Consider the following 17,718-nt stretch of genomic DNA (forward strand, 5'->3'; position numbering starts at 1 on the left):
CTCTCATAAAGTATTTTTCTGAGGTCTGTCTTATCAGGTAAATTACTGTACACAGTGTATTCATTAATTTTCATTTTCATGTAGTAAAGGCTCTATGCCTTCATAAAGGACGTACTTTTCCTTTGTTTAAGGGTATTTGGGCAGTTTATTCTCTGTTATATTCTCAAGTAAACAGTACATACAAGTACAGTACAGTATTTTCTGAGGAAACACTCGTACTTAATTTTTTTAACCCCATTCCCGATAACCCGGCATTTTCACAAACTCGGCCACCCTTCGGTCCACATTAGGCCGAGTTTTCGAGGTTCTACTGTATTAACAAAATAATTACATTGTTCAGATAATTATATTATAATTATATGAATAAACATGTGTTTTTAAACAAGACAGTGAAAATTCAATAGATAACAGGCTAGACTATTAATTAATTCATAAATTTTCACTTATAAATTAAAGATAATAATTTATAATAATAAAAACACTACATTTTTCTGAATAATTTATCTGTACAATCGGATGAGGTCCATCATTCTGTTCAATTGGCTCGACGTCTTTCCATTCGGCTCTATCCCTATATTTTATCCATTCGCAATCGTCTTGAATATCATCGCTGTTGCTATCCATGTAAATAACGACGGAACTCGCTTTGTTTCTTTCTCGTAAAGCGAATAAATTACTCCGTTTCTCGATCGACCGGGAGAAAATGGCGACTAGAAGCACATGTACTTCGGGTAACGGTAAAAGTCGAAACGGAACAAACGGACGGAAATTCGTCTAATTCTATAAAAGGAGATGCAAAATACGAAATTTTCTCCGCGGTTTAAAAACGGATTCTAAAATAGATAGGACGAATTCTTTACGGTCTAAAGACATTCTTTAAACTGTTTTTTGGGAGGAATTTAAATTATATTATTAAGATTTATAATGGATTGTGGAGTGGTTCAAAGTAATTGGAGGGCCAAAGAGAATAAAAATATAAAAGATTGTGTTCAATGGTGTTTGGGTAACCAAAGGTATTGTTGTTTTTTTTTCATTTTTAGAGTGTAATTTCTCATTAAATTACACCTGAAAATGTCATTTATCCATTAATTTCATTTAACTCGTTTAAAAATATGTTACTAAAAGTTATTTGTATTGTACAGTCGACCCCCTATAACACTGTTGATGATTCCGTTTTATACGAATTCCGTGTTGTAAGAGTCACTTAGATTTTACAAATACGTGAGCTGTTCACAGCCCGGCACGCGTATTTGTAAAATCTAAGTGACTCTTACAACACGGAATTCGTATAAAACGGAATCATCAACAGTGTTATAGGGGGTCGACTTGTATAGGCTAGTGTTTTAAATAAATGACCTAAAACTAACTATTTTTCAAATTTAATATTAAAATTTTAAATATATAATTCTCATTTTTAGTTCTGATGTGGAAGATGCAGTCCAAGTTGAAAACTGCATCATGCTAGAACCAATGGATGATGATGCTTCCGGCTTGTTTGCTTCTCCCGCTTGTCAGTTATTGTTGACTTGTCCCGAGAATTTCGAAATGAAAAACATTTCTATACTCTCCGAAGCACGAATAATTGAGGTGTTCGGTCATCACGGCGAATATTTAAAAACCTGTAGGAGCGATCTCATCGAGGAAGTGGACGATATGGCCGTTTTCAGAACCGAAATCATATTTGACAAGGCTTTAACTGTTTGTTCTCTTAAAGTAAGACTATTTTTTTCTTTATAAAGTGTTAGTGTTAATTTAGAATTTCTAATTCAATTTTTTTACTTTATATTTAGTTCACGTCATTAAAATCTAAGAAGTCCATGTGGTTATACGGAGTGAGAGTCATCCTTCATCCGATGATTGCGCCGCAGATTGGTAGTAAGATACCGCTCGAAAACGTCAACTTTCGTCTCGGTAATATGGGATCGAAATTAAGCGAGAGAGCGGAAGCGTTTAAACAGATGGTTGGGAATTATCAGTCGGCGCAGAATCTCGGAAACGTAGATTATTCGACTCTCGCTCCCATGTTTCAGATGTTAAATATGTTTAATGTGACGCCGAAATCTCCGAACGAGAGAGAATTTATTGGAGATAGTATACCGAGTTCCAGAAGTTCTGATCATGGCGATTGGAGAAAACAGAATCTTTTCAAAAAATCTGCACATACAGAGGAATTGAATGACAATCTAAATGATAACAGAGAAAAAATTTTAGATGCTAACAGCAATTTAGAAGGAAATGTTGCAGCTAATATAAATAATTTAAAGCAAGAAACCACAACAGAAGAAAATTTGGTGCAAGAGAAAAATAGACAAGATATTTTAATCAGGTAATAATTGAATGTTTAATACTTCCTTTAAAAATTGCAATTACCAATATTGTTGTAATGATTATTGAATGGCAATATATTTCAAACATTTAATAAATCACATAATGGAATGGCTAGATGGCTGAAGCAGTTAAGGCATCAGCCTATCACTCTTAGGAACCTAGGATTGAATTCAAGCAAACCTCGGAAAATTTTCATAGGCAATCTGTCTCAGATATATCGTCCCGTCTTTCACTACCCAGCCAATCTCATTGTAAGCATGGCTGAACCCAGCAGCCCACCAGTGACACTCCTGATCAAAGGACTGACCGTATAGAGTTTTCTAAGTTATCTTCGTGTATCTAACACCAAAATAGGGACTAGTTTCCCATAGAAAGCTTTCTCGGAAGGCGACTGGTTTGCAAATCACCCTCGTGCTGCATTATTTTATCCCAAGAAACCAAAACCTGTCCATGACAGACATGGGAAAAAAAGCTTTCTTAATGCCAACAGAGCAGAGGAGTCAAAACTGAAAAAATAAAAATTACATTCATTGCATGCGATTTTTTTTTAACAGTGATGAATCGTGCTTTCTGGAAATCTGCAGCCAAAAATAATTTGAAGGTCCCCATCAAAAAAGTTTGTTAAAAACATTTGCCACAACATATACTTATTATAGCTAAAGAAAACCTGGCGAGGGCTTTTGCACAACTTTCCTATCGATCATAATATACAAAGTTAAAGTTACGTGTAGCCCCATCTGTTATGAGATTTTATTAGAAAATAACTTTTATGTTTAATTATTATATAAAGGCAAAAGGCTTATTTTTGAGGTAGGAGTGAGTTTTTAAAGAAATTGTAAATGCTAATAACAAATATAACTTTCATTAAGTCTGACTCCACTTGAGATATGACACAACTCTATCTCCTCCTTGACTTTTAACTACCAAAATTTAATAGCATCAATGACCCATATATAGAAAAATGGCTGCACAGAATTCCAAAATTTTTGGTTCATTCAGTCCTCGGATATATTGCAAAATACACACACATGCACATACAATTTTCTACGGAAATCTTTTACACTTTTGGACTGCCCAGATTTTTTATGTTTTTGACACTAAAGGAGTCCAAAATGTAAAAACAGCCAGGAAAGTAAATAAAGGTGGCGAAATATTACAATGATTAAAAAAAAAATACTACTGTAATATTAACTATAGTACTATTTAATTGATTTTTTTTTGACATGGGGTTTGGAGATACAGCTTCATTTACCCCTGTAATGATCTGTACTGATAATTAGTAATGCATTTGTAACGAGCAGAATTAATATTGTACAATGATTAAATATATAAACATCTCAAGAACCCGATGTATTAATAATCATCCAACCATCAGCCAAATTAATCGGACAATATGAAGCTACAATTAATAATTAGAAATTAGAGGTAGATGTTAGGTGCCCTCTCTTATTGAAAGTAGTAACTATAATTTTAATTTGTGGCATAATAAACACTAGTATTGTGTTTTATTCTAAAGACACATTGCAAATTTTCCATCAAGTTCCTTTATAATTTTAATATAATTTATAATCGTCTGGAAGAAAAGAATCGGCCCAGAACGGGAGTCGAACAGACAACCTCTGCTTACCATGCAGTGGGCTTACCAGTGGACGTTGAATACGTCCTCAGTCGATGCCATTGGTGATTGGATGGTTATGTCTAAAGTTTAAATGTGTCTGGAAGGGAAGAATCGCTCAGAGGTCCAGGTGGAGTAGCTGGTCAGCGCACTGCATTGATTAAATAATTACTAAAATATTGAAATGTAATTATGAGGTGTAGATATTCATGAAGGCAGTGATTTAAATAGATTTCTGAAAATGTTATATTTTTGCAATATAAAAATAGAATTTTCTTAGAAATCTTAACTTTAACTTTTTATATTGGTGCAAATGATTTTGATATAACTACATTTCAACTACTAAAAACACAATTTATAATATACAATAATTGTTAGGAATGAACTGAAAATTTATTTTCGGAGTTTCACAAATGAAAAAAATAACAAAAATTTCAATATTAAATTAAACATTATAAGGTTAAGATTTTAGTGTACAGTTATATGTTGACTTAAGTAAGTCCAAGTTACGTAATTTCAGACTCTTATAATGTGCTTTATCCCAACATATTGTTGTATGCAGTTTTATATGTCGGAAGTGCAGTTGTGTCCAAGCAGCACCATCAAAAGGCAACATATTGTCTTTTTAGAACTGTTCATTGAGGATCAACACATTTGTTTATTGTTGCTTGGTTGTTTATTATGTAACAGATTTGAAATTGTCAATATTTTATCAATAATTCCAAGTTATAGGAAATTTTGACTTATGGGGAATGATGTTTTAATTAATTATGTTAATAATTTATTTTTGTAATATATATTTTACCATATATATTAATATATGGTAAAATATTATGTACTTACCTTACTATTACCTTAATATCTGATAATGCATTTCATTAACGAAATATGATCATCAGAAAATTTAATATTTTGAACTAATATAAATATTGCACATGTATCTAGTTTTTATATTTAAAAAATGTGATGATGATGATTCATTATTGTTGTTTTAATATTATTATTATTTATAAAAAATGAAGCTTTTCAGAATTAATATTAGTATTTTTGGAAATATACAGCGGGTGACAAACATTTTCGAACTATCTTGCAGTTCTTCCTCAGGTCAACTAGCTTAGGAATACTTTAGAACGAAGCGTGTGGAGCGACAGGATCGAATGTCATTTAGACAAAGTCAGTTTCACTTGATATGTGTGGTCGTGAGCTGATGGAGCATCTAAAAGGGACTGCAGGTCAGCATCTAAAAGGGACTGCCAAGCCAGCGACAGATTTAGCTCCTCCTTTCGTTTGACACACATGGCTACTTGGCTGGCTTTATAAATGGTTATGGATTCTAGCCATTTAAGGTGGTCCTGGTGGGGTGTGCTGACGATGATCGTAGCTCTATCAAACTGCACCTCGACATCCAGATTAGATACATACGTAGCAAGTGTAGTGGTGAACCGCGCATGTTGGATAGCCGTTCGATGTTCTCTTATATGGGTACTTAGGGAATGCTAGGTAGAACTAATGTATAATAAGTCTTTGCTCCACCTGTTGTCTTTCAGAGGGATGGAATAAACACCAGGAAGTCTGGTGTGATCTGGAGGGTCTTTTCTTAAATGCATTACGCACGCTGGTAACAGGTTCAGGGAAGAGAGGATTTTACTCCAGTGCTGAAGTTAAAGTGAACTTTGTGATTAATATTTTTGGAATTATTTTTTGAGGACAATGCTATATTGTTACTTAAGTAAGGAGTAATCCCAAATTTTTTTGAAAGATCTGACAAATTTTACTTTGTTAGTATAAGAGGTATTCATAATGGGGAGTTTTTCTCATCTGTAGAAAAGCTGAATTGTACAGAAGCTAAGAATTATGAACATACCTACGGGCCAGATGATTTCAGAAAAATAATAATGTTATATAGTAGAAAAATGGAAATGATGATGACTGAATGACATAACAATGAAAATAAACAGTGAATTTAATATATGTAATGTGATGCAGTAATGTGATGAATAATCAGTATTCAGAGTAATCAAAAAATCATTAATGAGTGTTTAATCTTAGATTTTGCCATGAGATATGAAATAATGTACTTAGATGCAAGATTTGAAGTACTGTATTTATATCTGATGTTGATACCTAGAAGTATGAAAAAACAAACCTAAAACTTTTCAATTCTATTCACGGAAAGCTACAACTTCTGTAAATAAGTAATATAAAACCTTTGACACTTTTTCTAGTAATTTCTTTAATCAAACTAATGTTTTTGGCTATATTTAACGGCCTTCCTCAGGTTCAACGATATTGGAACGTCTGATGACATCATTGTTTTTACAAAAAAGTATTTTCTTTTCTTTTAAAAAATTTCTTTTAAATTACAATCATTAAATATACACAGAAATAGAAAAAATTTAAACACAATTAATTAATAAATGTAAATGGATAACAAATTAGAGTTATACATTAATATGTTTTCATTCCTATGATGTCAATGTTTTTACAAAAATTATTAAAACACAATTAATTAATAAATATATAAATGGATAACAAATTACAGAAAATGACTATTGTTGATAGGATTAAAATATTTATAAATTTGTAGGATTGCGATGTCACATTTCGCATGAGATAGATGGGTTAGCCCACTTCCTTTAGGAGGTTGCCTAGCCATAGATAGCAAGTCTGCATCTCTGCTGTTAATGCAATTTTCTTTGAGTGATTTCACAAAGATTTTCAGTGTTTCTATTGTTCTTAGCTTGCTGTTATTGAGTATTGGAATTATAATCTTAGCTTCTTCCCATTTAGCTGTTATGCCTGGCTCGCTTGCATATTGGGCTAGGGTAGTACTAACTTATTCTGCATATCATACTTACGTTCTGTTATCCTTTTTGCTAACCTTTCTGCTTTGACCTTCTTGACTATGATTTTATAAGTTTGGCTCATTCTAGGGTCAAAATCAACTACTATGCATTTTCTTTGCTGTTCTGGAGATCTGGCATTTACGGCTTCTGTTTCTAGGTTGCCTTGTATTTTGTGAGCTAGCTCTTCTATTAACTTACTGCTGTAACCGTGGGCTATGGCCATGTGTTTAATGTGTTGTATTTCTTGTAATGCGTCCTTGATGTTAGAGGAATGGGTAAAAGCTCTTCGGATCAGAGCTCTGTATGCTGCTATTTTATAAATATATGGTCGTTGGATGTTGAGGGGATAAAGAAAGATTGTAGGTTAGGCTTATGGTATACTTTTGTAGTTATACAACCATTTCCCAGATGTATCTGGAGATCAAGGAAATGAGCCGTCTTATCACCTCCTTGATCTAATTTTAACATAAGCCCAAACAGATTGTTATTAATAGTCTGCAATACTGTATCTATATCTGGCTTAGATCTCCAGATAATAAGAATGTCATCAACATAACACATGTATAATATGAATTCTGAGCTGAAGTTTTCTAGGATTTGGCTCTCTAATTTTCTAACTACTAATTCACAGAGGTCTCCAGATAGGGGGCTACCCATTAGAACCCCTCTTTTTTGAAGATAGATTTGCTTGTTGAAAGTAAAAATTGAGGGCTAACTCTAAAATATGTTTGTGGTGCTTGGACCTGGATGGTACTGTCTGAAAAAGGAAATCTCTAAGGGCACAGAAGCACAGTTCCAGTTTAATGGAAGGATACATTGCTTCAAAGTCTAGGACTGTAATATATTCGTGATCTGTTAAAGCAATACTTTCTAATTTAGCAATGAGTTCATGAATATTCGAAATGGTGTAATTATATTCTTTTAAATGGTTGTGTAAACCCTTCTCAATGGCTAGCGTTGGGGATCTCAATTTGTGCACAATGGGCTGTTGTGGAGGCTGAGGGGGGAATTTCAAAAAACTCAATGAATGATAATATGTGATCTATATTGTCATTGTCTCCCTTGCCGTCTGGAATGCAAGCGGTAACAATCAACGACATGTGGAAGCAGTTGAATCAGAGATAGATGTCTCGTTTACAACAACACAACCCGTTTATTAAACACGAAAGAAGCTTGCAAGATTTCCGCGATCTTGGAAGTTCTGTGGCGGCTGCGGTCTCTGAGTCTTCCTCTCCTTTCGAAGATAGTCCCATTTTGAAGGAGTATCCCTTGTTCGCAAATGAACAATTCCATCACGTCTCAACGACTCCAGGACGATGCAGTTGACTTCCGTTGATGGAAAGTTGTCAATCCAAGGTCGGGAGATGGAAACGAAGATAAGCGTGAGACACACACACATAACAATAGATCCGTCACTTGGAACTTTCGGGAGAAGAAGCTGTCGCGTCCTTGAATTTCCAGGGTTTTATCCGTTTTCCTCAGATTCCACTTTCTGATTGGTCTCTTCTTGTCACCTGATGACAATTCAAAACCTTTTGGGGGTGCGGGAGAAGTCAAAATCGACGTTTAATTTGATCTCCAACCAGAGACTTACATTCTTCTATTATTTAAAAGTTATCATCGCATTTTCATAAAATAAAAATCTATTTCTAACTACTATATTTTTTCTTTAAAACAAAATTATTTTAACACAAATTTTAGTGAGGGTTCAGACCTATCCAGAGCCTCACACCGTATTTGTTTGCTTGATTTATTTCCTGTCTTATAACGTCCTCAATCATGAATCACTCAGACACTTTGCCAACTAGGCATTTACATGCTTTGCTGTTTTCATACATTTTTCTCAAACCTTTAAATAGTTTCTCCCTATCTCTCACTCTATAATCACATAATGCTGCCACAATTTCTCCCTATTCACTCTATCATATGCTTTTTATAAATCAACAAACACTGCAAAACTTTTTTTATCCATGTTCAAACATTTCTCCACAATCATTTGCAATGCAAAGATTTGGTTCACAAACCCTCTTCACTTTCATAAATCCGAATTGCACTTTCCATATTTGCTTTGCAGTCAGCTTCTCAACTCTATCAACCTACACTTGTGCAAATACTTTTCTATGTATGCTCTGCAACCTTATATCATAGAAGTTCTTGCAGTCTATCCTTTCACCTTTTTCTTTGTATATTGGTACAATCACCACATTCCTCCAATCATATGGTACCATGTCCTAATCTCAACATAAGTTGCAAAATTGGAGCATCCATTCTTCCACATTTCTCCCTCTGTATTTTAACATTTCTGCACTCATTTTCTCTTCTAAATTTTTAGCAATACCGATTAAAAATAACTAAAAGAAGCAAATTAGAATAAAAAAATTATCAATTAATTGTTATAAATTTCAAAACATTCAGAGGAAAAGACAAAGGGGATGACTGTCATTTCTCCCTTTTTCAATAGTGTTAAGTAACAGATGTTACTCTATCCATATCAATTCATAACAGACAAGAGAGGAGGAGGACTAATGAATAACCAATTATGCTTATCTTTCAATATCTGAACTTCCTCTAGAATAAAATCATGATTGGTCAGAAAAAAGAATAAAACAAAGGGAATGACAAAAATCCTGCAGAAAGAGAGAAAAAGAGAAAGTGACAGAGAAAGACAGAGAATCAGGGAGAAAATGAAGAAATAGAGAGGGAAAAGAAGAGAATGAACACAACATCCAGAAAGAGAGTCAACTCTTAGAAAAGAGGGCCTCACTAGATGAGACTGTTAAATCTGGAGGAAATAAGAGTCAGCAAAAAGAGAGAGATAAGGAAGGAAAGAGATAAAGTGCAAAAGAATGGAAAAGAATACAGAAGATATTTTATGAAAAGACAACTCTTTTCCTGGTATGTTGTGAGTCGCAAAGTTTTGGATAACCCTCCTCTAGGTACCCCATTTTACTACTATAGAAATAGGCTAACTTCTGAGGACAGACTTTGTATTTAATATTAATTTAAAACTTAATTTTAAATGTTATGTTTAGATTTTTTTCGTAATAAATTTTCATTTTTATTCTTGAGTTGGTTTAATTGATTTTGCATTCATCCTCCTGAGAGGATCATTCCTGGACTTCGGAGTGACTCTTACCGTAATGCCTTACATATCTGACTTCCCTAAAGTCTAAATCAGGTATCCTACCTAAAACTCCCTAAACTTGACAGCCCCAAGCCTCTAATGAAAGAGGAATGTAATAGCAAGAGCAACTTGCTCTTGCTCTTACATTCCACACACCCAAGCGACATTCACACTTCCACTTTCTTTTCCTCATCAGCCTGTTCTGGTCCTATCAATTCCTGGTTGGTGAGGGACTCTCGAAGTCATGAATTCCATCATTCCCAGACCCTGCTTTTCTTTTCTTTTACTTTCTATTTAACAAGAGAGAGTTTCTACATGGTAGGGTATTATTAGCCCCATGCACAATAGCCCCAACTTGAGGACTAGCGATCCTACTTTAGTCTGGCTCCTGGCTACTTTTAGTCCTGGCTTCCTGTTCGACAGGAATACTTTAGCGTTGGTATTTCTGCTGGTAATAAAGCTGCTGCTGACATAGCTCACAGGGTCTAAAGGGCATGCAGGTCTGCTCATCACATCAAGGTGGGAATCTCGGAACAGGAAATTATTACAAATTATATGTATGAGACCAATATCTTTATTAATTAAAATAATTGACTTTAGTGTAAAAGTGATTTATAACAAAAACAAGTAAAGAAAAAAGTTAAAATGATTCTTAAAATTAAAAAAAAAAAGCCANATGCCGTCAGAAAAAGTACTTTTAAACATGTAGAACTTGCAATATAAATGAGATTGCATTTTTAAGTTCACAAATTACATGTGCACTCTTCCAATTGCAAACATACAGCACTGTTCATGTGGAAAAAAAAATTGAACTACAAGGCCGAAAAGTTTTAAATTTTAAAAAACGGCCATTTCTTTTGCAATGACCCAATACCTATATTTCTATATCTTATATTTGTTTTTAAAAAATTTCACTTGAAATTATTTTATAATGATTAAAAACTGTATATAATCTTTTTACTTTCCATTAAGACTCTAGCCTATATTGTATTTCTTAATATATTAAGTTTGTTTTGTAATTTTGTTTAACAATTAGATAAATAAGGGATAATAATGCAAAATAAAATAAATAAACTAACTGCATTTCAAAAATCATAACCAAAATATTGTCAGATTTTCTTTTGATGATATTTAGTTAAATATTTTTCAAAGTATCTCACAATGAAAATGATCCAATTTTTTGCAGCATTATTCCTATACTTTTAACTGAAATCATTGTTTCAACTGCTCCAGTACAATTTAGGGGTTTTTCATTTTTCTGGAAACAGTATCTTGGCACTTGCAACTTATTTGACACGAGCCTTTAAATGTAAAATACAGTGACATTCCATTAACCCGGTATCGTCGGGACTGATGTGGTGCTGGGTTATTGAATATGCCAACTTATTGGACAATGAAATTTTTTCCAGTTTTTTTTCAATTCCCTGACACAATTTTATATATCTTTGTCTGTAAAACAGGACAAATCCACCTTTTACTATTATTTAACATGCCATTTCTATTTTTCCAGACTATTCCTACCTTCGGTTGGTTTGAAACAAGAACACTCTAATCTTACTATGTGTTTTGTACACTTTTATTTATATCTATATTTATTATTATTACATATATTAAAAACAAAATGTTCCGCCATCATCAACTAAAACTGAAACTAACACTTTATAAGTGCTATAGATAGAGACTTAACCCTTACTGCCAAGATGAAATATAACCAAATCAATCAAGATAGACAACAAGTACTTTATCCACACTTTCCAAAATATTATGTTTTGATTAATTAATTACAATTAAAATCAAATCAATTAATTTTATTTTTAATTTTGGTGTAAAGGCCAGAGATTTAATTATTAATTAATTTTATTACTATTTTTAGTCTTAATTAACTTGCTACCTAATTGCATTTAAATACAGACGAATACCCAGTGCATCGATCCCCCAAAGACGGAGCTGGATGTGCCAGCATACCGGATGTCATGTTAATGGGATCTCACTGTACTGATTTATTTTTAATAGACGGCAATTCCAAAAAGGAATTTTCAAAGATAGAAAATGCACATTTTTAACAGAAAACGAATAGACAAATATATAAACCAAGGTGATATAAAATGATTTTCTGTAAAAATTGAACTGATTTGAAAAAACTTGCTCATTGAGACACAATCTTGCAAACACATGTAAGGTACACTCCTACCAAGTCACGTGTTCTTCACTAATATGTTCTGCACAACAAGTCATTCAGGATTTTTTAACTTTGATTTTTGTGAAAACATTTGAGAAGCTTTTCTGAATAATGGTTCGTACCAAGGCTTATCCGTACAAACAATATAACTGAAATCTATAATGGCTACATCATGACCTATTCTTGTTAGATACGAATGTATATTTTAGGTCTTTTAATAAATATAAATGCTATGTATAGACTGAAACTTGATTTTAAAAAAATGCATGTTCATATTTTGAAGCAGTGATCATTTTATTATTCTGGCCTAAGATTAAAAACCTACTTAAGCCAGGAAGTTTAGAGTCCACGCAACTCCTACCTTTACAAATTTTATTGTACTATTTTAACTTACACACTTGCATAAAAATAATCATTCAAATTATTATAACAAAAAAATAAGTTTGTAAAGGATACGAATTTTCATTTCTTTCTGCCTCAACTATAGATGGGTATATGAATTTCTCTTTAAATTCATTCACTGCTTTCTACAATCAAATAAGATTTCAAATTAAACAATTAAATGAACTGTGAAAATAAAATTTAGGATACAAGCTTATTAAAATAAGCGAAAAAATAATAATAAAAGCAATAATCAGAAAACTTTTTTTTTACAATAATAAACTATACATGCCTCGCAATCTTTCCATAACAGAGGTTGATGTATTCCATCGTTTCCATATTTTTTATTGTATTTCTCATAACAGACTTCTTCCAACATCAGTCCAATGCTTGGAGCAATAGGAATGTCAATCTAGTAAAGAAATAATTATTTAAAGAAGTAATTTTTCTCATAATATATCAGGATAATAGAAGAAGCAAACAAAACAAATTAAATTTGTAAATATTGATATCATCAAAATAGCTTACCCTATTGTTACTCCAACATCTTTGCAGACAATTGGCATCTGTTACATTCCTAATGATTGCAATTACCAAACCAATCATTTTTCTTATCTGATGTAACATAAAGCTTTGTCCTTTTATTTTAAGGGTGACAAATTCTATTTCATCTTGTACAAATGGCTTCCCACACTAAAATCAAATATAATTGTTTTTTTATATCTAGTTACAGTAAATATGGTTTTAAAAATAATTTTAATTATCTAGTAATCTTTTTTAGTGTAAGATAAGAGTTCAATTAGAAAGTAAAGTATTGTTGAAAAGGAGGTAAGATGACGGATGGAGATAAAAGCATGCATCATACTCCCAAAGACAATAGCTCATTCTTATCCAAAACAATATTTTTTTCTGTCTGCATTTTTCTTTAGATACAAGTACAGTTATACTGAAGAGAGATACCATTAATAATCTAAATATGAATCCTCGTGTATCAATGATAAGATTTGATAAGCATTCAGATGAAAAAATATGTTTTGTCAAAAGTGAATGTTTCTATATTTATTTTTATATGACATATTATTTTCTAAAAATATATTCCACTAAGAATTGAGAACATTGCAATGAAAAGTTTCAGCCCAGCATTGTAACCATGTCACAATAAATAATCGCTAGTTAATATATATATATATTAAATTGAAATGCCCACTTACAATCCTATTATTTATTAGTCCAAAAAATCTACAACATCTTTATTACATTTTAAATTCAAATTGTTTATTTAGAACTTTTGGTGGATGCACATTCTAAAGAAGAAGAGTATGCTTAGAACAAAAAAAAAAAAAAAAAAACTGCATGAAAACATGAAGTGGGTGGTGGAACACATCTTTTAAAGAGGAAAGACGTGTTTTGTTTTTAACAGAAATTTGAGGGCGAAATAAAAGATTTAGGTAATCCCGATACTACTCCCGAGATCCTACAGAAAAAGATAATTGTTTGTTTTGTCATTTATTAAAATTTATATTTGCATAAATTTAGAGTTGTTAATAAAAAAAGAACCCGTGGGAACTATGATCCATCAGAAATCAGAATATGGACTGAGCAGAGGTGGTTTTGATTCATTTATCCACGACAATATAAATACCTCTTGCCAACTGTGAAGGTTTACGTTTCAAATAAATGGTAATTGGTAAAACTGCAAGCTCTATGAACAATAGGGAGTTAGAAGAAGAAGAAGAATCATGACTCTGAATATATGCAGTATAATGGAAAAAGTCAATTTCACATTAAAAATGCAACAATATAACAAACTTTTGTAACTATGAAATTGAACCAATTTAAAAATTATTTTTTTTAAACTTGATGAGTGACAGTACAGCTTTTCTTGATAAGAATTGTAAACTCTTTTTTTTAATAAAAGGAATCAGAATCTAATTAAAATTAGTTAGATCATTTGCACATCTTGTTTTTTCAGATTTCTGCTTTATTTCGTAATTTTGCTGTGGTAAAAATTTTTTAATAGTATTTTCATTAACTCTAAATTTAGATAATCATTATATGTTATCTATTATTATTATTATTATTATAACAGTAATTAGTTTTGTAGACCTGGAAATTTTCCAATTAAAATGTACGTGTAGAACTGGTTCAAAAACACATTAAAAGTTTGTCTTAATTATTATTATTTTACTGTAATATATTTAGTATTAATGATTGCTTTCTGGCTGCATCTTATGAATTTTAACTAATGCATAAAAATTATTACAAATTTAGGATTAAGACAAACTTTTGGTATGCTTTTGAACCAGTTCTACAAGTACATTTTAATTGGAAAATTTCCAGGTTTACAAATCTAATTACTGTAGCAGTTGTATAATAACTCTACTGGTTTAGGCATTAAGGCTTGAACTCATTCCAGACTCCAAAATTTATTATGGTAGTATGGGTCAAATCATTCCTCATCTCTGATTTGTGTTGCTTAATCTTGTGAAGGATGTAAATATGTTAGTATGCTGTAGAATAGGTTTTTCACAGTTTCCATTTCTTAATATAGACTAGTATGCTATATTCAATAAACGAATGTGATGTATTACATCACATTCATATCATCACACGTATTTCAAAATTGTAGCAGATTCACATCGAATGTTGTTCAAAAAATCGTTTTATTTAAATTTGTATGTATTCCTCTCTTGAACTTTCAATATAAAAGTATCTTATTCGCCTGAAGACAACGGAAATACATTCGTTGAAAACGCTCAAATGAAAAACACTTAATAACGCTGCACACAGTGAGTTTTACTGCTTATTAATATCACTTGGTGTGAATAGCATACTAGTCTATATTAAAAAATATGTTAGTATCTTTCATTAATTAACCGATCAACCAAAATTACTAGTTTATATAGTATAAACATGCAAATATTTATTGTGACATCGTCACAATGCCAGGCTGCAATTTTTTATCATATTTTTAATTTATTTCATTTAAGATATATGCTCTCCACCTCAAATTAGTACTGTAGTGTCTTGCTTCTGTACATCATACTTTTCCTTTAACAAGAATCATACCAGTCATCTATCTAACACCTTTCAGGGGAAAATTTTGAATTGAAATAGCCTGACTGTAGATAATCCTATCTGAATTAATAGATTCCCTCCCGCCAATTTGTCATACTGAATTAAAATAGTCAAATATCTTAACACACACACAAAAAAAAAACCACTTTAATCACACTTGATTGCATATGGTAGAAACTCAATCCTATGTAATAATGAGACTCTTCTTATCCTTCCTTGTCCACTTCTCCTCACTCTCTTGACCTCACACCTCTGCTCTGACTCTCGTTTTTCCTGCCCTTTTTTTTTAATGGCTCTGTCTACCCTTGTTTAGCTACTGTCTCCCTTTTTATAATCCTTTGTCTACGCTTGTTTATTACTTTTACAACTACTTGTATAGGGATTGGATATGGACCGACAAGATCGCAGTTGGGGGGAAGAGTAGGTCCAATATCACTATGGTAACTTTGCATCAGAAGTTCGTATATAGTTAATCGGGGCCTCTTGCCCCTAAGGTTTCCATATCCAGTCTTGGATTTCATCTATTTAACTCCATTCTTGAGGTTAAGGAAAGACAGACGACAGTGGGAATTTATACGTCTATAATTTTTTCATATTGCAGCCCAATAAATAATCTATTGATCATTTTTTCACATAAATATATGAATCATATAATTGTTTTATTTTTATTTTTTGCTTTAAATAGACAAACTTTATTTTAAATAAAATTTTCATCCAGAATTTTGTTGCTGATGGAAGCAGTTTTCTTAGCTTTGACTGTATAAGACTTGTTAATTGAAACTATCCTTGGACATATATGTAGACATATATTACATATATTGGCTGCATTCAGCATACTCAACAATTCTAATTTAACAGATATGGTAGTGATAACTGATACAATCTCCTAAACGACAAATTATGAACCAATGCAAGTGATAGTGGTACTACAGTAGTTTCTGCTCGTTCTACAAATTTTAAAAATAACTTAATGTTATTGAATGTTTTTAAGTTTTATTTTGCATCATCTGTTTTTAGTTGCTAATAAATGTTTTTGAGTAGATTAACACTGTAATCCATCTAAGTAATACTGTATATTCTTCACATGCTATGTAGCTAGAGCCATTTACCGTACCCGAAGGTACTGTAAATGAATTCCTGTAATAGTCATGATGCCAAAATACTCAACAGGTTCGGAAGTATGGCTACCGTGGAGGTCCTTCAGTAGAAAAGTACTCTGCCGAAGCAGTAATTGATTATATTTGTGGAAACAAGTCGGCATTTCATATAATTTTCAAGTTTATCAATATAAAATATAAGTTTTTTTTAATACAGGAACATTTTTTAAATGTAAAAAAAAAAATATCTTTTCAACATTCCATAGAAAAAGTTGTTGAAGAGAGAGAAATTCACATTACAGAACTTTTTAATATGGAAATTAGACTATATTTTAATTTCAATAATTTAAAAATTAGTATTTCAACAGTTTACTTTACTAATTAATAAATTTTTTATTTTTTTTATAGTCAGCTGGAAGAGAGAAATTTAGAAGCCATTTCAAAATTAATAGAAAAATCAAATGAACAAATTGAAAAACAATTAGAACAATTTCAAAATAAACTTTGGGAAAAAACAGAGAAACGACTACAAGAATTGGAACAAAAGATTCTCTGCAAACTTGATGAAATCTTAACCTTTATCAAACCTCATGGAGTTTCTAGATGAGATGGTCATCAATTGAAAAGTTTGGATTAACTTGGTAAAGTTTGTAGTAGTTTATTTTGCTGTGAATATCAGTATAATTATAATAATTTTCTTTCTGTGTTAATTCTTTCCATTCATCACTTCAAGAAATCAATGCTTCTATTTAACAGAAATATACATTACAATTTTAATTTTAATATTTCCAATTCAGTAAAATGTGACTTATGGAAGTACATACTTTAACCCATAAAGAAAATTGATTTGTGTGCTAAATATTTGTGAAGGATGATTTGCATCAATCAAAAAATAGATCTTATACCTGATCCTTTTAAAGAAGTAAATTAAAGTTCTAGAGATAATCAAAAAACATCATTCTTCAATGAGAAAAGATACATCTAAATCATTTTTATTTATATTGAAAGGGGTTCAGTCTCTAAGAACTGCTTGTAGTTGATCTTGATCATCCTATATTCATAGTAAATGA

General features: G+C 31.7%; 3 protein-coding genes across 3 annotated transcripts in view; 1 reads left to right on the forward strand and 2 right to left on the reverse strand.

The window, feature by feature from the left end:
* LOC111626239 (protein farnesyltransferase/geranylgeranyltransferase type-1 subunit alpha-like) overlaps positions 1 to 725 on the reverse strand; it is a 37,768-nt gene extending 37,043 nt beyond the window's left edge. The window contains exon 1 of the mRNA XM_023369549.1: positions 486 to 725. Within this exon, the coding sequence (XP_023225317.1) occupies positions 486 to 624 (139 nt within the window). The 5' untranslated portion in view covers positions 625 to 725. The remainder of the gene's footprint in view (positions 1 to 485) is intronic.
* On the forward strand, positions 715 to 17,715 carry LOC111626238 (uncharacterized protein C10orf88-like). Its single transcript, XM_023369548.1, has 4 exons — positions 715 to 1,013; positions 1,419 to 1,713; positions 1,791 to 2,326; positions 17,057 to 17,715. Exons 1-4 carry the CDS (start codon positions 925 to 927, stop codon positions 17,253 to 17,255), a joined length of 1,119 nt encoding a protein of 372 aa, XP_023225316.1. The 5' UTR covers positions 715 to 924; the 3' UTR covers positions 17,256 to 17,715.
* On the reverse strand, positions 10,605 to 13,172 carry LOC111626240 (tRNA pseudouridine synthase A-like). Its single transcript, XM_023369550.1, has 3 exons — positions 13,002 to 13,172; positions 12,766 to 12,885; positions 10,605 to 12,619 (listed from the first exon to the last, which is right to left on the reverse strand). The coding sequence occupies exons 1-3, from the start codon at positions 13,098 to 13,100 to the stop codon at positions 12,509 to 12,511; spliced, it is 330 nt and encodes a 109-aa protein (XP_023225318.1). The 5' UTR covers positions 13,101 to 13,172; the 3' UTR covers positions 10,605 to 12,508.
* Positions 17,716 to 17,718: the final 3 nt, after the last annotated feature.

This window comes from Centruroides sculpturatus, unplaced genomic scaffold, assembly GCF_000671375.1.
Source record: "Centruroides sculpturatus isolate CEXI.00-Female unplaced genomic scaffold, Cexi_2.0 scaffold410, whole genome shotgun sequence".
Taxonomy (NCBI): Eukaryota; Metazoa; Arthropoda; class Arachnida; order Scorpiones; family Buthidae; genus Centruroides; species Centruroides sculpturatus.